Consider the following 24,454-nt stretch of genomic DNA (forward strand, 5'->3'; position numbering starts at 1 on the left):
TGTCACACAACGTTCAGGGGTGCATTGCGTGACACCCATCCCGTGTCCAAAATTTCTGAAAATTGTCTAGCCTGGGAACTATCAGGGTTTGTACGTAGATTCAGTGACCTTCAGTGGCAGGCGACTGTCATTTGTAGGCTGATAATTTTTATTCAGAAAACGTTGAAATCAAGCATGCGTGTGTCCCACCACCAGATGAGAAAGGCAAACTTGGGATCGAAATAAAAGCGTATCCACCACGCTCCTCCCTCGTGTATCGCTTATCGCTCTCTGCCGCGCTAATCCTCCTGCTCTGCAGGCTAACCCCAGCATGGCAGATCCACCGAGGGTATTTAGCAGGCGTTCCGATCGACATCTGTAGTTCTTGCCCAGTATTTGGTCGTTTAGTCCCCAGACCGATTTATAGTCCCTACCCAGTTAGCCTTAGTCCGCCCTCATATTATCTTCTGAGATTTATTTTTCTTTTCCGGCACAATAGGGGAAAACTGGAAAGCGTACGGGAACGCTTTTTTCGCGGGAGAAACCGAGAGGGGTCGTGCCAGTCCTACTCCCTTGGCGAATCGAGCGAGAGAGTGCTTATATTATTGGCGGCCGGGGTGCTTATCGCCTTCTAACTCCTGGATTTTCCCGCGCTGTGTTTGAAACTTTGAAGGTGTTATAACTGGCATTGATTACGATGGTAAGTACACTGATAAACAAACGATGGTACCTTGCTTGGTAATACATATTGGTTTTCCATAAGACTCTTAACAAAGATATCCATTGGAAGGTTGGTAGTCCTAGCTCGTCAGCTTCAGCCGGAATCTCGCGAAGAGCCTGCTAGCAGACCAGATAGTCCCCTGTAATAAGTAGACAATGGAAAGGTCCAATCTGATCTATATTGATGTGACAGTGTTAAAATCTCATAAGTAGACAAATGAGAAGCCGGGTTAAAGTGATGTGTGTTAAAATCTCATGCTTGTCTGGATAGGCGGCTGCCGCTGCAGTAAAGCTTAACAATGGAACAGTTATGCCTTCTATTGCTTTAGGGTAAGTCCTGCGGGGTTATTCAATCGGTTCAAATACTGTCTGATAAATATTATTGCTCATGGACGTGAGGTTTTTTTGGAAATATTGCTAATAATGTTTTTGTTATTTTCTTCACTCAATCCCAGTCCATTTCTGATGTCTCGGCCATAGTTTCACACTCGGTAGTTTTGAGTGGGAGGGGTACTCCCCCAAATTTTCTTGGGAAGATGGGTAGTCTGCTTTTAGAAACCCTTTGAGATCAAGATTTCTCGAGAAGCAATGTTAGACCTGGTGCAGAAATTGATCCTGTATTTCAAACCTCAAAAACTAGCTCAGGTCTCTACATGTTAGAGGGTGATAATTATGGCATTATTATATTATTCCTGTCAGGGTCAATACAGTGGAATCCCAGTATCTCGAACCCTCATTTTTTTAAATCTCTTGATAACTTGAATCAAAAGTCATTTCCCTCTCCTCGGTTGAACACTGTTATTTTCCCCCCAATTTCTCAAACTATCCAATTTTTCAAACCAATTTTCGTTTCCCTTGGAAGTTTGAAAAATTGAGATTCCACTGTAGTTGAAACATCACATCATGATTCATTGTTTTTTTTTCCTTCACCTTAAAAGTAACAACTTGTTTAATAGACAGTTCAATCCTGATTTCTCACTACTCATCCAATATTAATAATTTATAAGAACCATTTCAGCCTGTCACAGAAAATTACAGGTTCCTTATAAAATGGTTGTTTACTATATTCAGTCAAATCTTGGCTTACCCTTAAAATTTTGATTAAAGGACCTGGAAATCCATGAAGGGAGAGGTTGGTAAAGCTGTCAGGCTTGCTCTGAAGTATGGGTACAGGCACATTGATTGTGCGCATGATTATGAAAACGAAGATGAAATTGGTGAAGTCTTCACAGAGGTCTTCAAAGAAGGAAATGTCAGGAGGGAAGATATCTTTGTCACATCAAAACTCTGGTAAGTATTCAGCCAAAGATAACATTGAATCATGTTCAATATCCTCAGTCATTCTGTGTTGTTAAGGGTCAACACATGAACACAACTGTGACAAACTATGCCTCTACCCACTAAGGAATACAAAGTGAAGGCACTTAATGTTAGTTTCCAAATTTCTGTACCATGAAGCAACTATGAGTGTTACTTGTTCCCTTGGACAGGAGGAGCAAGGGCAGACCTAGGAGGAGGGTGCAGGGGGTGCACACCCTCCTGAGATGAAGCCATCTTCTTTTTGTTTGCTTTTAAAATTTGTTCACCTCACCAGTCAGTTATGCCATTGCTTAGTGGTGCAACCCCTCCTAAAAAAATCCTGGATCCGCCCCTGAGGAGGTCACCACAACAATTTGCCAGTGCCCTGTTATACTGCTGTGGGAGGTACTGTGAGCGAAAGGTCTGCACATGGGACTTTCAAACAAGTTGTCCAGATTTGAGCCTGTACTAGGATCACTGTGTTGTGTTCTTGGGGAAGACCCTTTTTTGTTTACGCTCACAGTGGCTCACTCCATCAATCAGCATGGGTACCTGCGATAGGTTGGGACAATGGCAGTAACCTGTAATGAACTGGCATCCCATCCACAGGGGAGTGGTGATATTCCTAGCCACTTCATTTACAGAAACTGCAGTACGTTAAGCACCAAGGGCTATGAGCCAGTTGGCTTAAGAAGCTTTACGTTTTTAGTTATAATGCTGGTGAAAGAGAGCTGTCAATGTCTGTAATAAAACAAAAAAAACTACACAATTATGCAGTTAATTATTTGCAAAGAAACAATTTGTCACTAAAACTGTACAAAACTGTTTGCAGCCATGCAATTTCCCCCTTTTTCTTTGGAAACAACACAGCCTTTTTCACTGATCTTTATAATTATTTTGTTTGTGTGTGGCCATCAATGACTAATACCATGGGAATATGAAAATATTATTCATTTGAAAACATACTAGCTTTAAGTATAGTGGAATACCAATTTCTCAAATCCTCATTTTTTCGAACCTCCTGATAGCTTGAACCAAAAGTTGCTCCCTCTCCTCAGTCGAACATTGTAATTTAACCCCTAATTTCTCAAACTCTCCAATTTTTCTAACCAACAAATTTGTTTCCCTTGGAGGTTTAAAAAATCAGGATTCCTCTGTACCAATCTGGTTAGTTGTCAGCAGGAGTGCCTTTAGATTTACTTCTGATTGATTGACGTTTAAATACCAGATCCTAATCTCCACCCAGTGTTGAAGTTTAATTTATTGTCATCTTTATCACAGGTGTAACTGCCATGCGCCTGAAGATGTGTTACCAGCTTGCCAGGAGACTCTGAAAAATCTACAGTTAGACTACCTGGACTTGTACCTGGTAAAAAGCTTCATTTTATTTCTGTGGGCTTGGCTCCCTGGTTATGCAAAACATGAGATTTTTAACACTCAATTGAAAACTGCTCTAAAAGTTTCCATCAGATCATATATGAGAGAGCCAGATTTTTGCTGATTTCGACTAGTTGTTTGTTTTTACTTTAGGTACATTTTCCTTTGGCGTTTAAAAAAGATTCACCATATCCCAGATGCATTGCCAATGGTGTGATTGGATATTCCCCTGAAGGCATAGCAAATACCTGGAAGGTACATAGTGTACTTAGTACTAACCCAGGCTCTGGTTACAGATGCTTTTTAAGATGGTGGCTTTCTCATTGCAGAGCTGCCATCTTGAGAAGTATGAGAAGACTGTGAGATGAGGTTGGTACATAGGTGCACAGGCACCGTGAAATATTCCATACCAATAACTAGATGATTGAGATTGTACTGCAGTTATTCCTTTGTTAGGAACTTTATTTGAGTCTTTGCTGAAGTACATTTCAAAGCTGAACTAATTTAACCAACAGTTAAGTTAAACATAACTATTTAGAAAAGGCATGCACATACTGGATTTCATCAACACTTTCAGCAGGATGGCAAGTGGTTTTCACAGGCGGGCAAAACTTTTTGAACTGTGCTTCTCAAACTCATTAATACATAAATTCATCTAGTTAAAACAAAGAAAATCACAACCATGAAGGAGGTTTGGATACCCGGTGTCAATTAGCATAGATTTTCCTTAGTTTTTTTTTTTTTTATTGAGGAGATATATCAAACATTCAAGACAGTGTTTCATCAGCTATCCAAACACCTCGAATTTCATCAAAAATACTCCACTGCACATCGTATTTTCAAGTCTCTTCTTGGTGTTTGGATATCCCGATGAAGCACTGTCTCTCTTGTTTGATATATTACTTCTTTGTAAGAAAAACTTTCCTCTAGATGGTCAAACCATACCAGGCAGGCATATTGTCCTCAGAGTCAATTTGCCTGGTGCCCAGCCCTTAAATGAAACCTCTGAAAGCTTAGTTTGAGTTTGAAAAGAAATTATTGAAAACAGCCACATGACAAGGAAATTATTAGTCTTGAAATAGATTTCTAGGTTTTTGGCAGGATGGCAGTTGATTTTCATGCCGGGTAATATCTTTTTGAAATGAAATTCTTTATAAGAACACATTGTCGAGTTTGCTGAAGATAGACAACCAAGGTAGCCAAGTCATTCTTAGTCAGCCATCAAATTGATCTGGTACCCAGCCCTTAACGAAATTGAAAATGTTGCAGTATTTAGAGACAGTTGCATGGTTTGTGGCAGATTTTATTACTTAGTCTGTGATACAACCAGGTGTGAAATGGTCTTGTTGGCTTTTTTTACAGGCCATGGAAAAGCTTGTTGATATGGGCCTCTGTAAAGCCATTGGAATCTCAAACTTCACTATAAAAAAGACTCAAGTTCTTCTGGAAACTGCCAAGATACCACCAGCCTGTAATCAAGGTATGCAATTGGGTTTTTATGGTTGAAAATGTTAAACCTATATCTTTGAGAATTTTGTATTTATTAAAATAGATTTAGAATGTTTCATGCACCACATTTGTCAACAGCAGCAGTTTAGTTGTGTACAGGCATGCTTTCCATTTTCCGTGTTGGGTGTTAAGTTCATTGTGCAAAATGGGTAGGGGAGAGGAGGAAGGTATGATGATACACCTTAGAGTTGTTACAAAAATTAATGTAAATTATCTCAGTGACTGGTTATAATCAAAGGCAAAATGCATAGGGTTGATAATTTAGTGTTTGTTGTTTATTTGACAGTGGAACTTCATCCTTATTTGCCACAAGAACAGCTCATAACCTTCTCCAAAAGTAAAGGTACAAACAGCAGCTCAACTCTGATTTTACCGTCAGTAGAATGTTTGATGTAAAAGATCCTTCTACCAATTTGATTCAGTGTATTGTTAATCACGTGACCATATTTTTCAAAAGATGAGTCCTTTTGTCATAAATTTGGGAAATCTATCCACAGCAAGCTCAAAAACATCACAAAAGTCGCAAAAGGTGGATTTAGCTTAATCAAAGCATGCCAGTTCTACCATAAAGGCTAATAAACCATGCGCTAGAACTTCACATTTTGGCTATGTACAAAAATTTCCTTTACTCCTATCTTCAGTCATGCAAATTTAACACTTTCTTTAGAAAAGTTTTTCCACCAGCACCAATCCATGAGACAGAGTCGAGATGGAAACTCGGAGACTGTTTATTTAGCTCTTCTCTGTATGTTGAACCAAGACAATGCAAGACATCATACAATGGGTGTCAGAGTGTGAAACTTGGAAAAAATAGATAAGCTTAGCCTCAAATTGAATCGGGTATAATATGGAAAACAACCAACCACATGGACGTTCTGCCAAAATAAATGCTAATACGGAATGGCTTGACTTCCTGCAGACAAAAAAGTTCTAACCACCATGTACTACATCAAAGAGAGAGCTTCATTTGTATGGTCAGCAACAACATTTATACCAAAAAAGGAAAGGAAACAATGATTTGAAGCTTATAAAATGGCATTAGCTGACTCTAACAACCATAACGCTAAGAAAAACTAGGCAGACAAGCAATAGTAAAGCTATTTACAATATAATATAGTATAAATGTAGAGAAGAAAATAAAAATTTCTGCTGGACGTCAAGCCACTCCGTGTTAGCATTTACGGCTTTGTCAGATCTTCCACGTGGTTGTTTGTTTTCCTAAATTAAACGCAATAGAAATGTTTGTCTGTTTTGGAGCTTTAGTATGCCGGTAATCAAATGGTGACGAGTGAAATTAGGAAATAATTTCACACGCTTTTGCTTTTGTCGAAATTCTAAAACGCAAATGAAATTATTTCTTAATGTCACGAGTAAACCATTTGATTACCTTTAAATATCCTAGGTGACAAATTACGCTTACAATCCTGGGTTTTGACTTGTTCATTGTATCAAGAAATTTCGCGCCAAACGTTGCCACATGTAGCAATTTTATAATTTACATGTGAAATTATAAATTACCGTTGAAATTTTGCGCCAATTTGTCACCGATGACATTACGTGAATAGCATCTTGTAATACATTTTTAAGGCATTATTGTAACAGCGTATTCACCATTGGGATCAGCTGATAGACCAGAAAGTTTCTATCCTAACAAGGCAACAGAGCCGATATTGTTGGAAAATCCAGTGCTGAAAACTATTGCGGAGAAACATAACACTTCCACTGCTTTGGTAAGAATCAACAGCGTCTAAACATAGATACGGTTTAACCCCTATTAAACGGCCGGTACTAGCCTGCGTAGCAAGCGTTTCTGTGGGGTTCGGGAGCAAAGAATTAAAGCGCGTAAAACCCTCTTTCTTTTTTTTGGCTCTCGCCCCATTTTTCGCGCAGACAAAACACCGAAAATCCCGTTCCTCGGTCTTTCTTTGCTTCCAAACCCCACGGAAACGCTTGCTACGCAGGCTAGGCCGGTACCCTCGGGGAAATAGTGGCCGCTTAATAGAGGTAAAAACAATAGACCCATTGGGACTTTAATTACGGGCCGCCTAACAGGGGTGGCCGTTTAATAGGTGGCCGCATAATAGAGGTTCGACTTACACATCATGTATACAATGCATTTTACGTGAGCTGACATGCGGGGGTCTGGTAAGAGTGTGAATGTAGGTCCGCGAGGCATCCAAACTTCACACGTAAATGTCAAGGGTTCGCATTTCCCTCCCACTTCTCGCTACAATTGTCTTCAGACAAACGATTGACTGCTCAAAAATCTCCGTGAATTATTGACAAAACCTGAGAGACATTCAGGCCTGCCTCACACTATAGAGTAAGAGAGTACAGAACGAATTTTAGAGAAATTCACTCGTTACTTGCAAACACAATTATTCGTAAAATCACGCATCGCGTTTGTCTTTTAGTTACGTAGCTCTTTATCCCACTTCCCTCGTGATGAATAAACCCTTTACTACTCTGATGAGTCTTCAGGCAGTTGTCGAATGCCGTTCTCTGATTGGTTACGCTACTCACTATCTATTCTGTTATGGATAGTGAGTTGTCCAGAAGTGTGCCCTTGTTAACAAAATGACGGCCACTTCTTTGCGTTTTTGAAGTGTCTATGAAGAGGATTTAGATAAAGTTTTGAACGAGAGTAGATTTATACTAAAACAATTAGATTTCTCAATCTCGATTTCTATGATATCACGCGATAGAAATCTCGAGTTTATAATCTAATTGTTAATTGTAATACGAATGAATGTTGGCACAGAGACACTTAGGTGTTTCTGTTGACATTTAGGAGAACACGACTGAAAACACCACGAAATGAATAACATTTGGACGCCTGGAAAGCCTGCCAAATATTAACTCACTTTTGTCCAAATTGTGAAGGCCTTTTTCTCTTTTAACCACAGGTCGCTCTAGCCTGGGGCATCAAGCGTGGAACTCCAGTCCTGCCTAAAGCTGTCTCTGAAAATCACATCAAAGAGAATCTTGAAGCACTTCATGTAAAACTAGACGAAGATGACATGAAGGCCATTAAAAACATTGGAATACATCACCGATATCATACCCAGACATGGATGTATAAACCAGATGAAATTCCTGAGAATTACTGGGACGGCGAAGACTGATTGTCTCTAGAATAACTGATAGTGCAATGTTTGACAATTATAGGGCAGCAGTGCATTGATGAAAGACAGTTACTTCTTTTAACATTGTTAACGGAGTGCAACGCAGTTGTTTTATGATCATAGCTAAACTCTGTTACCGTCAAGGAACTCCAAGTTATTATCCAGACCGACTCCGTGAAAAGAATTTCCGAGAACTGATAACGTCAAAGTATTCGTGGCATGAAACTTAAATCTTCAGAGAGGAGATCGTAACGGAGCTTCTTTACAACATCAAGTTTACAACATTTTCCATAAGCGTGCAGTCCTTACCAAAGAGGAAAAGTTTTCATTTAAAAGACGCGATTTAAGTGAAATCCTTGAAATCCGCATGCTTGCTAACTTAACTAAGGTTGGCAGCACAAATCTAGTGAAGTTAAGAAAAAATCGCCTTGGTAGATCAAAAACAAGAAGCTTGAAGAAGCTTAAAACAAAGATGAGGTTATTTTTGTTAAACAACAATAAAGTCAATAACTAATAAATAAACTGCTTTTTCGCTCAAAAAAGATTAGTACACCTGTACCTGTGTCTCAGCGTGACATTCTCCGCAGCATTTGCGTTACAATAACAATGATATTGGAGGTCAATGGCTTCCATGCAAAAAAGTGTCACTGTTATTTCAGTCAACTGTTCTATAACACGGTTAAATGAAGAATAGCAACTTTTCTTTTTCGTTTATTTATTTAGAATGCAAATCAAGTACTTCAAAGGCACAATATTACAAGGGCAACAACCGCAGGGTAACCCGAAAACACTGACCCCAGGGACCCGTTTCTCTAAAGCCCCGGAAACTTTTGGGGCCCGTAAAGCCATAGCAAAATCTCGAACCTTACGATTACAGAGCTGTTTTATTCACATATTCTTTATATGAGGAGAAGTTCCCTCCATAGAAGAAGTTTCAGGCGTATACACTTCTCCGTTTTTAGATACAGATGGACTAAAAATGGCTTTGTGGGCCCGAAAAGTTACCGGAGCTTTCGAGAAACGGGCCCCAGGTCCGCGGAGCCTACTACGGACCGGGTCCGCGGACTACCCCAACGGATCCTCTTTACGGACCATCCCAAAATAGAAGAAAAATAATAAATAAAGATTTCACTTATGGGTTGTCTTACAGATCACCGGTGTCGCGAAATTTCGAACGTTACGCTGTGCAAATGAACAGACTTGGGTTTTGAAAAACCCCCAAAATAATGCCTAAAAGCTGTTTTCGGCGAAAAGGGATGCCGCGAGAGCAAACAAGGAAAGGTCTAATCTTGCATTCGTGGTTCAATCTAGCGATGAAAAGATGTGTTTTTAGGTCGTGTTAGCTTCGTTGTATCTGTAATTCCGCCGAGCAAATTGTGAAGCCTGGAACGAGTTCATAAACCCCCCAGAGAATGTGCTACAAAAAATGGCGGAGGGGTTGAGGCTTCCCGGACGCTTCCCGGTCTTTCATACAAGCCACAAAAGGAAATGGCAATGTGTAATACATGTAATATAAATGCGCCCGAGTCTGAACCCACATCTGTTACATTCGCACAGCGTTACGTTCGAAATTTCGCCGGCACGAGTAATCTATTGGCCAAACCTTGAGAGAAATCTTTATTTATTATTTTTATTTCATTTTTAGGGCGTTCCGTGGAAGATTTCCGTAGGGGTAGGCCGTAAACTGATCCTTAAGGTAGTCCGAGGACCCGGTCCGTAGCGGGAGTCCGCGGACTGGGGATCCGCGTTTTCGGGTTACCCCTCAGTATCAGATGACTGTCTGGCCCTGTCTGGTCATCGCTTTTTAAAATATCGATGATATTTTATTCTTTTCTTATACATGAGCTCTGAAAGAGAAAAATCAAAAAATTCAGTCTTTGAAAACATAAGATTTGTCGTGGAAGAAAGCGCGAGCTCTTTGCATTGTTTCGTGTCAATTCGTGACTAATCCAAACCTTTCAGGCTGTTGCAAACAATAAACACTTCAGAAATTATCTTTGGCGTTCACGGTTTAACTGAAAAAACTAAAATAGCCCACAGAAAATACATCCACTGACTGGTTAAAAATCGTGTTTTTATTAAACAATTATGAGCTCGAGATTTCCATCGCGTGATAGATGACGAGGGCACAGCCCGAGTCAACTATCACGCATAGAAATCGAGAGGGAATAATCTAATTGTTTTAGTATATATCTACTATTCGTTCAAAACTTAATCTAAATCCTCTTCACAGACACTTCGAAAATGCCAAGAAGCGGTCGTCATTTTGTTAACAAGGGCACACGGCTACGCTATTCATTATTCATTAAAGCTGTCTCTGAAAATCACATCAAAGAGAATCTTGAAGCACTTCATGTAAAACTACACGAAGATGACATGGAGGCGATTAAAAACATTGGAATACATCAGCGATATTTTGTTCAGACATGGACGTACAAACCTGAGGAAATTCCTGAGAATCACTGGTACGGCGAAGACTAAAACCGATTGAGACAAATGTAGTTTATATTCGTAGTTGATAGACCCTTTTTTAGCGATATGGCAGCCACTTTAAATTAATTATTTCAAATAGCTATTATGGGATACTCAGAGGGCAAATAAATGCTAATTTGACCCCTGAGCATCCCATAATAGCTATTTGAAACAATGAATTTAAAATGGCCGCCGTATCGGTAAAAAGGTCTATTGCTGATTGTCAACGCTAATCGCAATGATGAATGAAGCAACCAGCACTGAGTTCTTAATTGTGACTTAAAACGGCGACAGGATAAACTATTCAGCAATCTGTTTAATTCCAGTAGATCATGGTTAATTCCTATTGGCCAATAAATGACACTTCACTGATCTGCTGAGCTAAAAATGGGAATAAAAGACATTTAGTTTTTCATGGACTCCATTCAAATTTCAGTCGTCCTAAAATTTATTCTTTAGCTTCATATCTATGGTAATAGTCTAAAATTTTTTCTTGTAATCTGCGTGTATAAAGGGGTAAATGCCGAGGGTAACCCTAAAATGAACTAACATCTCACCAAGGATCGATGGGGGAGAAGAACGCGCCTACAGAGTTGTTTTGAGATTGTGGCTCCAACGTTTTTTACTTTTGAGCGCATTGGCATTGAAATTGATTCCGCTATAGTTGGTTCAGACGTTAAGGTTATCTAAATACATATGGAAAAGTCCGTTGTATTCAGGATTATGAATAAAGATAAACCTACCTTACTTCAGGTGTCTGTTTCCTTGTCCTCTTTATATCCCTTTCAGGACTAGGCTGTTCACAGCCCTCTATTTTCTCGTATTTTCATTCGATTTTTGAAAGCACGGATAGAATCACGAGAGAACTGGACGCCAGCGCAAAAAGAAAGACTTGACTGAGTAGGGGGTGGGGACCGAGATTCTTCTTGCTCGCTTCGCTCGCAGACCCCAGCCTCTACCGCTGCGTGCTTCGCGCTCACGATCATTTCGCTCGCTTCTTCTTTCGCGTGCGTAAATAGAGAGACTTTTAACAGTCTATTTCAGGACAAAGCAGTGAAACTAAAAATCACTTTAATAGTCATAAATCGACCTAGAAACCCCAAGAAAAACAAGAAAGCACACACGTGATGCAAGGTAGGTTTATCTCAGTACTCCGTCGTATTTTCTAGGCTTAGAATATAAACTTTTTTCCCATACAAACCCTTGTATCTCGACTGTTCCGTAACCTTAGAACTGCTGTATCTATACAGCGGGCGCGGCGGTTCATTTGTGAGCTTGGGGTATCTCTGGTCTAAATAATTGACTGTCTCAGCACTTGCTCGTATGTCTGACTATATAAACGGCTAGTGAAGCGGACGGGACTTTCTAATTTTCCCCTAAGGAACAGGGATGAGGCAGTGGTGAGAGCGCTCGCCTCCCATGAATGTGGCTCGGCTTCGCCGGATTCCGGCCCGCTGTCATATGTGGCCGGAGTTTGTTGTTGGTTCTCGCCTTGCTCCGAGGGTTTTTCCCTGGGTTCTCCTGTTTTCCTCTCTCCACAAAAACCAACATGTCCAAATTCCAATTCGATCAGGACAGAGGACCCACATGAAAACCAGCAAGTCTGATCTGACTTCCTCTAAATATGTACAATTATTCCACGAGCGCTTGTTGGATATGAGATGACCAACGAGGCGCGTAGGGCCGAGTTGGCTATAATCATGTCATATCCAACAAACGCGAGTGGAGTAATTACCCAAGCAGTGAGGCCTGGGTGTAAATTTCGACTCCGTTTTTGTTTTTCCTCGTTCAGTCACAAATCGCCGTCTGGTCTCCAAAGCGCATGCGTCACCTGTGCATGCGTACAGCACATGGAATATACAGCAATCTAGTTCCCAGAACCCACGGGTTTTTTGGTCAGCGCCACGACACGGAGCTCTGGAATAATCAATTTCCAGGCTCCAAGATTTTAGGAGTTCCGGTTTCACGGCGCATGCGTAGCGGGGATCCGCGAACCGGGGATCAGCGTTTTCGGGTTACTCCTCAGTATCAGATGGCTGTCTGGCCGTGTCTGGTCATCGCTTTTTAAAATATCGTTCATATTTTATTCTTTGCTTATACGTAAGCTCTGAAATAGAAAAAAAAGGAAGAATTTCAGTCTTTGAAAAAATAAGATTTGTCGTGGAAGAAAGCGCGAGCTCTTTGCATTGTTTCGTGTCAATTCGTGACTAATCCAAACCTTTCAGGCTGTTGCAAACAATAAACATTTCAGAAATTATCTTTGGTCTTCACGGTTTAACTGAAAAAACTAAAATAGCCCAAAGAAAATACATCCACTGACTGGTTAAAAATCGTGTTTTTATTAAGCAAAGATTATGAGCTTGAGATTTCCATCGCGTGATAGTTGACGAGGGTGCAGCCCGAGTCAACTATCACGCGATAGAAATCAAGAGGGAATAATCTAATTGTTTTAGTATAAATCTACTAGTCGTTCAAAAACGTAATCTAAATCCTCTGCACAGACACTTCGAAAATGCCAAGACGCGGCCGTCATTTTGTTAACAAGGGCACACGGCTACGCTACTCACTTCTATCACAGAATAGATAGTGAGTAGCGTAGCCAATCAGAGAACGGCATTCGTGATACAACGCTAGTAGATTTATACTAATTAACAATTAGATTATGAGCTCGAGATTTCTATGAGGTGATAAATGATGAGGCCGAAGGCCGAATCAACTCTCTCCTCATAGAAATCGAGAGCAAATAATCTAATTGTTTTAGTAGAATTCTAACTTAAATTAACGCATATAATGGTGTCCAAATATTTTTCGACGCATTATTAAACTTTACGCTTAAACAGAATCGCACGTATTGAATTGTCCTTGGTAAATTTGCAGTTGTTTACGCGCGCGCACCGGTTTTTCAATAATTTCAAGTTTTTAAAGTCAAGAGCCCGTTTACATCATGTCCTTCTTTTTGTCTTTTCAGGAATATAATTATCCATTTACATCTAAACTTTCTTCGAAGACTTCGGAAAAACGATAAAAACGTCGCATTTCGTGGACGAACGACAGCTACTGCATTCTAATGGCTTATAGTGTACGAGTAGCTCAGCCAATCAGATTGCAGCATTTGCATTAGTATACTAATAGAATTCTACTAAAACTCGATAGAAACACAGATTCGCACGAGCTGTTGACGTGATGATGGCTGAAGCAAAGAGAATTTACCATTTGATGATCAAAGAAAACAAGTTGTTTTCTTTTCTTCGTCGCGGTACTTTCTGAAAAAAAAAAAAAGAAAACATGTTCTCCGTGTTGCTATCGATTCGTGAAAGCTTGGGAGAACCCGAAAAAGCTGTGGAAACACTCACCTGTCGGCTCATGTTCCCACAATATTTCTCTGGCATTCTCCCAAACTTCGATTCGGGTTTCTGTAACTCGATAGGTACACGGTACATGTTTTCTGCTTCTTCAGATCACGTCTTCAGTGGAAAACTATTTCGAGTCAAAACTGACAATTTTTTTTTAACAACAACAGTCAAAGTCAAACGAGACAATAGAAACTGAAAGGAAAGGTAAAATAACAATAAAAAAATCATAATCGAACTCGTGACTCGAACATGACTTTAGTCAGGCTACGATTAAACTTGAACACAATCAAAGGTCACAAGAAACCGTATCCGAATTCACGGACTGATCACGGGACGCGTACTCGCCCATTTGGAGCTGTTCCTTTGTGGTAGATAGTACTGCGGATTACAATGGTAAGCGAACAGATGCCAAGCAATCATACCTTGCTATAAGTTTATATTTCGTATTTTTCCAAGATCCTTTACACGTCCACCCATTGAGAGTTCAATTGACTGCAGGTCCTAGTGAGGGAGGCTAGCATTTAGTGTGATAGGATTAGGCCTTTAGAGACAGCGAGTCGAACATCATGAAATACGAATAATCAGAAGCTGTTCAGTTGCTTCACTAGTTTTTAAGAAGCCTTTAGAAAGGCAGCTTAAGAGATCTTGCGGCCCTTACCTTAAGCATTGAAAACGAAACTTAGCCTAGACAAATGAGGAAGTTAAACTGGCGTGTAATAAAATCACCCGTATACGATTTCTTTGGTTAGGCGGCTGCTGAAGTTGAGCTTAACAATGGAGCACGTATGCCTTCTATCGCTTTGGGGTAAGTCTTGCTGGTTTAATCATTTGATTCAAATAATGATATACAGTCAGGAGCCATAATCAGGGACGGAGACCGTAAGTCTTGGGATCTGCGCGCACCTATGATATGGGACAATTTGTCTATTTTTAGAACTAATTGCGCAACCAATGACGATATATATCCGCGCGGATCCACGCACATGTCGGGGGTTCTTGCGTGGTGTTGTCACGTTGTGTGATCACGAACTGGTGAGAGTTGCGAGATTCTCTTGCAGATTTTTCACAGCGATGGCAGGTAATAAGGCTGAGAATAAGAACCAGGGTTCTTATATGTAGTTTTACGCTCTGAGCTAATGGAAAAGGTGAGTTTTTCAGGGTCGAAAACAAGGCTTGTAAAGAAAAGTTATGTAAGAAAACTCTTTACTCTGGTATCGAGTTAATTCGTGAGTTTCCCACACAATGCCTCATCATAAGCAAAACCTGTATTTGATAGTTTCTTATTGTTTCTGCTTTTTTGGTGAGTTTGCAAAAGTTTTTGAAAGGATCATCTGACGCGTACAAGTAGCTCATTTGCATAGTGCAGCGGGTGCACTTTCAAGTCCGAGTCGGTGTTTTCAATTGTCAACAAATCTTGACAAGGTTTCTTTCGTTGTTATTTGTGCTGAGATGCTGCAACAATTTTCACCAACGCCAAAAGGCCACTTACATTATGTGTGTTTCTTTAACATAGCGAAATTTTACTCTGCGAAAATAGACAAGGAGTGTTGATAACTCGACCAACAAAATCGAAATCGTTCTTCGAATTAAAGAAAGCGTCATCGTAACTTTGCTGATTATTTCTGTTTTATTCACTTATTTTCAGCTAAGCTTTTAACATGTTCTCAAACATTTATCAACCTTAAACATATTTAAAAACTGGAGATGTTATCTGAGTTCGATGTAACTTTTCACACAAAAGTGCGGAAGTCCAATTTGTCATGTTTTACTGATTGTACAAAACACGCATCGGCGGACGCTCTTATTCATCGACAACAGACAATTTATTGGATTTTTACACGAACAAAACTGAGCAGTGATGACGTCATATTGAACAAACAATATCTCTAGAAATATTAAAGCAGTGTTCAATATCTCTAGAAATATTGAAGCAGTGTTCTTGAAACTTGGCACCACAAATGTACATCACTTGAAACTTGGCACATTTGTGGTGTCAAGTTTCAAGAACACTGCTTCCATATTTCCAGAGATATCATTTGTTCAACATTTTACCACCTTTAGTTGCAAACCTTATGACCTCATCACTGATCTAATTAGCATAATAGGAAAACGTCAAAGTCTCTGAAACGAAAACTGATATTCCAAAACTAAAACTGCCATTCTTCTGTACTTTGAAAGGCCTTTCAGATAAGCAGAAATTATTTTTCATGTCATATACACTTTAAAGGCATTCTTTCATTTAGAAAATGACTAACTGAGCTTTTATTCAGACCAGAACAAAGTGGCCGCATTAACTGGGTGGCCGTGAGGCGGGATTTTACTGTATTGCATGTATAAGACGAGGAAATGGAGTTTGCTATATTGAAATATTGCTAATAATCAGACAGTTTCGGGATAGTACTAATTGGCACCGACTCGGACCCAGTCCATTCTTGGTGAGTTAGCAACTGGGCGTGACACTAAAAAATCAGAAGGTGGAAGGCGTGTAGTGGTAAATAATGATTGTCTTTTGAGTGACTACTTTACTTAAGAACCACCGCCGTATACGCGTTAACTTGGAGTTACAAATAAATCTTGAAAAGTTAGGTTAACCTTGACAAGGATCATGTTTAATCAACTCTGACTTTTGGCAATTGAAGGACTTGGCAAATTATGGAGGGAGAGGTCAGTAAGGCTATCAGGCTTGCTCTGCAGTATGGGTACAGACACATTGACGGTGCGCATTTTTACGGAAATGAAGAAGAAATTGGCGAGGCCTTGGCGGAAGTCTTCAGAGAAGGAAAGTTGAAAAGGGAAGATGTCTTCGTCACGTCAAAACTCTGGTAGGCATTCTGTGGCGCTAGGGAGGTATCAGAGTGGTCAACTGAACGCAGGTCGGCTTGAGAGTCAAAGATATCTACATATTCCTGGGGGGGGGGGGGGAGGGGGAGTTGTCTTCGCGAGGTTTTGTTTCGTTAGACATCAATACACATGATTACTACAATGACTCTCTCCACCCTGGAGAGTGGAACTGTCGGCGCTGAACTCTTTCAGCATTTCTGTAGCATAAAGTCCCGATGGAGTCTTTATAAGGAATCCTTATATTTATCATAATTCAGATACATTCAGATATTTGTATACAGATATTAAAGGCCAATTTCCTCAAGTAGAAGTGCCTGCGGGGAATCATGGCAGTTGCATTCATGAAAACAAATATCCAGTCTAAGATGATGAATACAACTCACCATGATACCCAGCAGCCGCATCTTAGAGAGGGAATTAGCCATTGTAATCACTATCAGTTGAAGCTTTATAACTCAGGTGTTCAAGTTACAGTTCCTCCCATTGGATAAAAACCAGGCAATAAGATATCTGTGAGTTTTCCCGCGCTTTCAACCGGTTGCACGGTGACATTGCAAGTTCTGACTGGTCCTTTATGCGTATCATGAATGGCAAAAGTTGGTTTGGCTTCACGAAGAGTTAGAAAACCGCCCTTGGTAATCATAGGTCACTTGTTAAAGTTCTATTTATTTTGGTTTTTTCGCAGGAATAACTGCCATGCACCTGAAGATGTGTTGCCAGCTTGTCAGGAGACTCTGAAAAAGCTACAGTTAGACTACCTGGACTTGTACTTGGTAAAAAGACTTACGTATAAGTTGTACCGTTTCATGCTCAGGTAAATTAAGGCAAGGGCCTCCAGTTATTCACCCGGAAAGTTAGAGGGTAGTGTATCTTTTGAAGCTTTAGTTGTAGCAGCATGAAACTTTGCCAGGTCAAAAGGTTGACAGTTTGTGTCAATTTGGAATGTCGAAAATATGCAAATTGGGTCACGTGGTCTCTTCAAGCCAAATAATCTCTTTTGTTAAATGGGAACACTTTTCTTATGTCCTTAAACTTTGATGTTAGTTTCATGAGTTTAGGGTCATTAGATACATCGTTTCTGCGCTTGGAAAAGTTAAGATACGTAAATAGGAACTTTTAAAAAGACAAATCACTTTTATTGGGGGACTGGGTACTAGTAGAAGAAACCGTTTATTTCCAGAAATAATGAACTATTCAACAATTGCCAAGCACAGTTCCTTTGCTGTTGTCATTAGGACTTATCCCGTACCAGTTCTGTTGAAGCCTTCTTTTTGCAAACTGTTCCCATTTTTGCTTAAAGATTTTCCACGTTTTTTTGGCCGTATCAAGTCACGTGACCTAATTTGCATAAGTTTGACAAGTCAAAAACAATCACTTTAGAAGATGTATTTGTCTCCCAAAAGTTTATGTTGTTATGAACCAAGCCTCAGAACGTAGACCACCCCCTAACTGTTTTGAGGAAAATAATTGCTGACCCATGCCCTAATTTTCCTGAGTGTGTCATGTTTTGGCTACCAGGGTAGTAATTAGATACTTTATACTGTTACAAACATATAGAACTTGTTTTCAGATTAATGCATTTATGTTTAATTTTACCGTAACAAATTCTTTTGAAACGTTTCACCGCACTCAAAATATCAGCATTGTTAATAACAACGTTTTTGTTTCCGTCCTTTCGCCTTCATTTCTGAATGGTGTTTTCAAACGATGAGGATTACCAGAACTCCTGCTAGGTCTAACAGGAAAAGAAGATTATAGCTGACTTCCTCTTTAAAAATATAACACAAACAGCGGTGATCAGTAAACATTGTTTTCCAAGGCACTTTAATACTGAAATATCACCGCTGTTTGTGTTATATTGCTAATCAAGCTACGATGGCTTAAGAGCAAGAGTTTATATGATTTTTTTCTTGCTTGTGTTTAGATACATATGCCTTGGGCATTCAAGAAAGAGGCATTCAAGAAAGACACATTTTTTCCCAGATGCATTGCAGATGGTGTGATTGGATATTCAGCAGAAGGCATAGCAAATACCTGGAAGGTACCCACGAAACTTTGTTCCCGTGATCTGTCCAAAATGGTGGACAAGGTCGGGACAGACCTTATTTGCTCGCCGTGTTCGCCATCTTGGAAAGATCATGGGCGCAACGTTGTTGCTCACTTATGATCTAATCAGACCCAGAAAACAGCGCGTGGTCCACGAAATACCTAACTTCTTTAGTCTCTTGAGAGACATGACTAACAGGCATTTGTGATAACGGAAATTAATTTGTGATATCTCTCAGTTATTACGCTTGCTGTGATTGGTCAGTTTAGCGGGCCGTATTCTAATGTACGTCTCGCTAAAATTTAAAGCTGTTTTTGTTGCCAAAATGTTTCGTGATTTATCGCCAAGTGTTCTTAACTTTTATAGCCAGTAAATAAAAGTTTAAAACTTTCTTTTACTTTATATTGTGTATTAAAACGTGCCTACGACTTAACAACTATTTCAAATTGACTCGTTTTGCTTTCGACGTGCGTCACAAATTTGAAGCAGTTTCGTGTAAATGGAAATCGTTCCCAACCTCGTCAGACACACGGTAGAGATCAAAGAAATATCTTACTAACCTCGTCTTCTCGGTCCGTACTGTAAGTTAAGGATCCTCATTTTTTCCCCTTCGATACGCAGTTCGCGCTTGAGCCACTGATAAATCGAAGGGAAAAAAAACTCGGTCCGTAACTTGCAGTACTTGCAGGACCTCAAAATCGGTTAGTAAGAGGCATTTACAGGATCCATGTTGACAATATGAATGGTTGAATGGGAAGAGGCAGTCAATCATGGAATGTTTTCATTTTTACCAAGCGCGCTTCTCTCGAGGAAGAATGCTGCTCAAGAAACAGCGAAAAATTCATGCTTTTCATGATTTCAAATTTTCCCCGAGTTGCTCTCGTAATTCATGTCTTTCATGTTTGATTGATACATTCAAATTTTTATGCTTTGAAATAATAATAGATAGAAGTTCTTAGCCTGAGACAGCTGAATGTTGGTGTTTGAAAATTTCACCATTTGATGAAAAGCCGTAAACCTCGCCCAAAATTCATTAGCCTGCGTGTGTGGCTTCTCTGACTAACAGCACGTTAAATCCTAGATACTTGCGCTATAAGATATTTGCAATCCAATTACAACTGAAATGCACATGTAATTGTCGTTTAATTCGTTTCCACAATAGACGACAACCATTCTTTACCCAGTTGTATTGACTGTGTTCTTTCTATAAACCTTCCTTTACTACAGGCCATGGAACAACTTGTTGACAAGGGCCTCTGTAAAGCCATTGGAATCTCAAACTTCACCATCAAGAAGACTCAAGCTCTTCTGGAAACTGCCAGGATAGTGCCAGCTTGCAATCAAGGTATGCTCTTGGGTTTCAAGAGGTGAAGGTTTGAAGATGTTAGTGCTTTGCAACAGCATTAGCAGCGTGCATCGGCGACTGTCGTGTTTGAATCTGGTATTTAGGTTCCTAGTGGGAGGTGGGAATGATGATTACGTAACAGAAACAACTACCGGCACCCTACAAACGACTTATTCAGAACATAAACAAAACCCAGAAATGGACTTGTAACAGACCGACCTAATTTGACTAGTAGACGGACCTCAAACAGACTAACTTAACTGGTCTTAATTTGACTAACAATAGAATCAACTGATAAACGGATCGAAACTTACCACAACCGACCAATGACTGCTGACAAACTTTCAGCCGATACCATCGTGGCCTAACTGACCAATCACTTTCAACGGACCAGACTTGTAACACCATCGACTGACTAACACTATTCACTTGACTCTCAAGATGACTTCCGCTCAGGTTATCGAAACATCAGTCACCAAAAACACTTCTTTTCAGAACTACTCTCACCCGGACGATCACACAAGATGAACTAACGATACTCCTGGGTTCAAACCATTTGCTATGATTTCTTATATTAGAGGAAAACGTAAATAAGCTCAGTTATCGTTTTCTCACCTTGCTGGTTGAAAATGGGAACGATAGTGTCTTAAATTAGCAGAAAATGTGTTTGAACGAGAGTTTTAGTTGATGAGAATAAAGACCAATGAAAATCACGTAACTGGCTCTCCGGCATAATGTTCGCCTTCGCCAATTTCAATTCACGTTGTCGGTAACTCCATATGTTGTTGAAAAAACACAAGCTCGATCACGACCTGATCACGTGTGAGCCGAACGTTCAACGCCTTCAAGTTGTTGTTTCCCTAGGGAGTTAAGAGTGAGTTTTGGCCTATGACACGTGACACGCGGCATGTTCTCCTCCAATGGGAAGTATAACACTTTTTGTTTTCTATTTGACAGTGGAACTTCATCCTTATTTGCCACAAGAAGAGCTCATAACTTTCTCCAAAAGTAAAGGTACAAACAGCAGCTCAACTCTAATTTTAAAATGGTTCACCTTCATTCACAGTTGTATTCTTATTTTGCCTATTTCGTGCAAATACGTGGCTAACATTGCATGTTGTGATTTCTTTTTAGGGATTGTTGTCACAGCTTATTCTCCGTTAGGATCTCCTACCAGACCAGAAAGCGTCTTTCCTGACAAGGCAACAGAGCCGATCGTGTTGGAAAATCCAGTGCTGAAGGAAATTGCAGAGAAACATAACACTAGCGCCGCTTTGGTAAGGACCAACAGCGTCTGAACACAGATACTTACACAGTCCCCGTTTCCCCCACGCAGCGTCCATGAGCTCCAAGGGTCTGGGGAGAGAGAGGACAGATTCAATTGTCATTATGAGCAGCAGAGTAAAGTTTCCCAGTTAGAACAGAGTGGGTAATAGACGTTATTGAACAGGGACGGATCGGTTAAATTTCTTTCAAATAAACAGCATGCGATCCCTGCTTTCTCCTCTCAAAAAGGCTTACAAACGTTTGTTTCTTGTCTAAAACAAGAAACAAAATGGAGTGAATTCGCTTTAAATAGGGCACTACACTACCCAACTAAGCTCTCGTTAGGTGTTTTGTAAACGCATTTATCCTCATCGTTTACCATTGATCAGAAAGGCGTCATTGGGTGTTTTTAGGAGCAAAAACTAGTTGTTTCACTCACGAAGAACGAACCACACCGAGATCGTTTCCATGGTGTTTGGAAACCCTTACTATGGCTTAGATTCTGAATTCTCAAGCCTTTTTCTGTTCTGAATACAGGTCGCTCTAGCCTGGGGCATCAAGCGTGGAACTCCAGTCCTGCCTAAAGCTGTCTCTGAAAATCACATCAAAGAGAATCTTGAAGCACTTCATATAAAACTAGACGAAGATGACATGGAGGCGATTAAAAACATTGGAATACATCAGCGATATTTTGTTCAGACATGGATGTACAAACCTGAGGAAATTCCTGAGAATCACTGGGACGGCGAAGACTAAAACCGATTGAGACAAATGTAGTTTATATTCATAGTTGATAGACCCTTTTTTGGCGATATGGCAGCCACTTTAAATTAATTGTTTTAAATAGATATTATGGGATACTCAGGGGGCAAATAAATACTAATTTGACCCCTGAGCATCCCATAATAGCTATTTGAAACAATGAATTTAAAATGGCCGCCGTATCGGTAAAAAGGTCTATTGCTGATTGTCAACGATAATCGCAATGATGAATGAAGCAACCAGCACTGAGTTCTTAATTGTGACTTAAAACGGCGACAGGATAAACTATTCAGCAATCTGTTTAATTCCAATAGATCATGGTTAATTCCTATTGGCCAATAAATGACACTTCACTGATCTGCTGAACTACAAATGGGAATAAAAGACATTTAGTTTTTCATGGACTCCATTCAAATTTCAGTCGTCCTAAAATTTATTCTTTAGCTTCATATCTATGGTAATAGTATAAAATTTTCTCTTGTAATCTGCGTGTATAAAGGGGTAAATGCCGAGGATAACCCTAAAATGCAGTAACATTTTACCAAGGATCGATGGGGGAGAAGAACGCGCCCACCAAGTTGTTTTCATATGGTGGCTCCAACGTTTTTTACTTTTGAACGCATTGGCATTGAAATTGACTCCGCTATAGTTGGTTATCTCACAGTGCGTGAGTAGCCATAAAAACGTTTACTAAAAGTTGCTAACTTTCGACGATTGAGTCGCGTTCGCTTTCCCTCTCCGTTAAAATCTTGAAGAAAAAATAGCGCTGTTTTGTCCGCTCAGACAGAGCAGGAATGGTAAAATCCCAGTTTTACTTAGATGATTAGAGCCATGCTACGTTTAAATAAATGGCTATCACTTTGCGTGAATAAATCGTGGTGATTGCAGATTGGTACACATTATATGGCAAGAATGTACCTAGAGTTTTCGCTGAAATTAAAGGAACACCTACCATTTTTCCGACAATGGATGTCCTACGGGTTACGATCTATTTGAAGAAGCGAGAAAGAGAACAAAAGCTCGTCCTCCCAAGGCAAGTGCGCGACCTGTTTATCTTTGATTGACAGAAGTTAATGTATGGGAGCGCAGCCTAAGCCTCGGCCCGGCGTAGCGTCGCTCGCACGCGGGGTCTGCCTTCGCGCGCCGCTGTTCATGGTGACGCGTACCTTTTGCTGCTTGGCTTCGTACAAGTTGTTTGTTTAGTCGTTCCCACTGCACCCTCCCTTGCCATTCCCCCAGTCTTTCCCCTTTTCCCTTCTCCACTTGCTCCGGCCAGTGTGAACAGCACTGGATCGACGAATTTTAAAACGCTATTAATGTTGGGGATTAATGTTGGAAAAGTTGATCAATAGGTGTTACTTCCAAAGGGAGCTAAGGATCACTGTTCTCTTTTAACAGGGAAGGGAATGTACGATAAGACGAAAGAAACTCGATATAGGTTATTCAATCAAATTAATGTATTCTCGCGTTCAAAACCAATTTCGAGCGTTTCAGTCTGAACTAAGAACTGCCAAAAGGGGCACAGGCAGTTTTCTTTTCAGGATCTTCAATATAAGCAATGTGTGTGCCTGTTAACAGTAATTGACTGGATCTAATGGTTAACGCGCTAGACTCTGGACCGAGCGGTCTGGGTTGAATCCCTGGCCGAGGTCAATGTGTTCTCAAACTTTGGGCAAGACACTTAGCACAGTGCCTCTTCCAACCTACGCGTCTAAATGAAAATAAATGCTGGGGGTTACCCTGCGCGCGAAGGACCAACATCCCGTAAGGTGGGGTATGGGGGAGGGCAGGGCACTAGCCCTGACATAATAAGCCATTAGCCCGAAGGTTTTTATACTTTTGAGCGTCCCTGAATCAGATGACCAATCACAGCTCACGTTAGTATCTTAATGATCCCAGGAATAGTAGGGCCCGAAGTAAGCGCGCTGGAGCCTTAACGTTCTCAAAGAATTGACTTTATAAGCGCTTAAGGTCATTCCTCACATTTGCATTGCTCATCCTTACTGCGCATAATTTATGGCGTCATTAGCGCGCGCTCGTGCACGCGCACATTGAAAACATGACGGATTTGCCTTGATATTGAGCTCTGTCAGTTGAAAAATGGCTCTCGCTCACCAACGAGCACGGGCACCCCAATTTTTTTTCCACTCATTGTAATCAACTAATCATAAGCTTTGCGTGAGAAAAGACTGATCTAATTTCTATTGCTGAAAATTAATTAAATAAGAAAAATGGCAGATACACGGTGGTCTTTTCTATTTGGCAGTCGGTAACCACGTCAAGAAATTTGGTTCAAATTTTTAACCAAGGATTTAGCTTTCTGTCTGAATCAAACTTAAAACGTTTATTTGTGTCCGAC

At 40.3% G+C, this 24,454-nt stretch overlaps 2 protein-coding genes across 5 annotated transcripts; both read left to right on the forward strand.

Moving 5' to 3' along the window:
* The first annotated feature begins 528 nt into the window (after positions 1–528).
* On the forward strand, positions 529–8,551 carry LOC110059813 (uncharacterized). 3 transcript variants are annotated; one of them, XM_089283140.1, is made up of 9 exons: positions 529–679; positions 971–1,029; positions 1,807–1,989; positions 3,280–3,367; positions 3,529–3,630; positions 4,738–4,855; positions 5,171–5,227; positions 6,472–6,614; positions 7,791–8,551. In XM_089283140.1, exons 1-9 carry the CDS (start codon positions 677–679, stop codon positions 8,007–8,009), a joined length of 972 nt encoding a protein of 323 aa, XP_089139266.1. In that variant the 5' UTR covers positions 529–676; the 3' UTR covers positions 8,010–8,551. The 3 variants fall into 3 exon arrangements, with proteins under 3 accessions (XP_089139266.1, XP_089139268.1, XP_089139267.1); XM_089283142.1 differs by lacking the exon at positions 1,807–1,989; XM_089283141.1 differs by lacking the exon at positions 971–1,029.
* A 5,567-nt stretch (positions 8,552–14,118) lies between these two features.
* LOC110059839 (uncharacterized) lies at positions 14,119–22,510 on the forward strand. Of its 2 annotated transcripts, XM_020766562.2 has the most exons (9): positions 14,119–14,227; positions 14,584–14,639; positions 16,474–16,656; positions 17,361–17,448; positions 18,600–18,716; positions 19,950–20,067; positions 21,025–21,081; positions 21,202–21,344; positions 21,871–22,510. In XM_020766562.2, exons 1-9 carry the CDS (start codon positions 14,225–14,227, stop codon positions 22,087–22,089), a joined length of 984 nt encoding a protein of 327 aa, XP_020622221.2. In that variant the 5' UTR covers positions 14,119–14,224; the 3' UTR covers positions 22,090–22,510. The 2 variants fall into 2 exon arrangements, with proteins under 2 accessions (XP_020622221.2, XP_089139265.1); XM_089283139.1 differs by lacking the exons at positions 14,119–14,227; positions 14,584–14,639 and adding an exon at positions 14,826–14,979.
* Positions 22,511–24,454: the final 1,944 nt, after the last annotated feature.

Source organism: Orbicella faveolata, unplaced genomic scaffold (assembly GCF_042242905.1).
Source record: "Orbicella faveolata isolate gen_17 unplaced genomic scaffold, um_ofav_v1 contig_12, whole genome shotgun sequence".
In the NCBI taxonomy this organism is placed as follows: domain Eukaryota; kingdom Metazoa; phylum Cnidaria; class Anthozoa; order Scleractinia; family Merulinidae; genus Orbicella; species Orbicella faveolata.

What these genes read in the sequence shown, in the direction of transcription:
- LOC110059813 (XM_089283140.1), top strand. An exon ending in ACTACCTGGACTTGTACCTG is followed by an intron (nt 3,368 to 3,528) that starts GTAAAAAGCTTC and finishes TTTTTACTTTAG; the next exon opens with GTACATTTTCCTTTGGCGTT. An exon ending in ACCACCAGCCTGTAATCAAG is followed by an intron (nt 4,856 to 5,170) that starts GTATGCAATTGG and finishes TTTATTTGACAG; the next exon opens with TGGAACTTCATCCTTATTTG.
- LOC110059839 (XM_020766562.2), top strand. An exon ending in ATGCCTTCTATCGCTTTGGG is followed by an intron (nt 14,640 to 16,473) that starts GTAAGTCTTGCT and finishes TGGCAATTGAAG; the next exon opens with GACTTGGCAAATTATGGAGG. An exon ending in GCATAGCAAATACCTGGAAG is followed by an intron (nt 18,717 to 19,949) that starts GTACCCACGAAA and finishes CCTTTACTACAG; the next exon opens with GCCATGGAACAACTTGTTGA.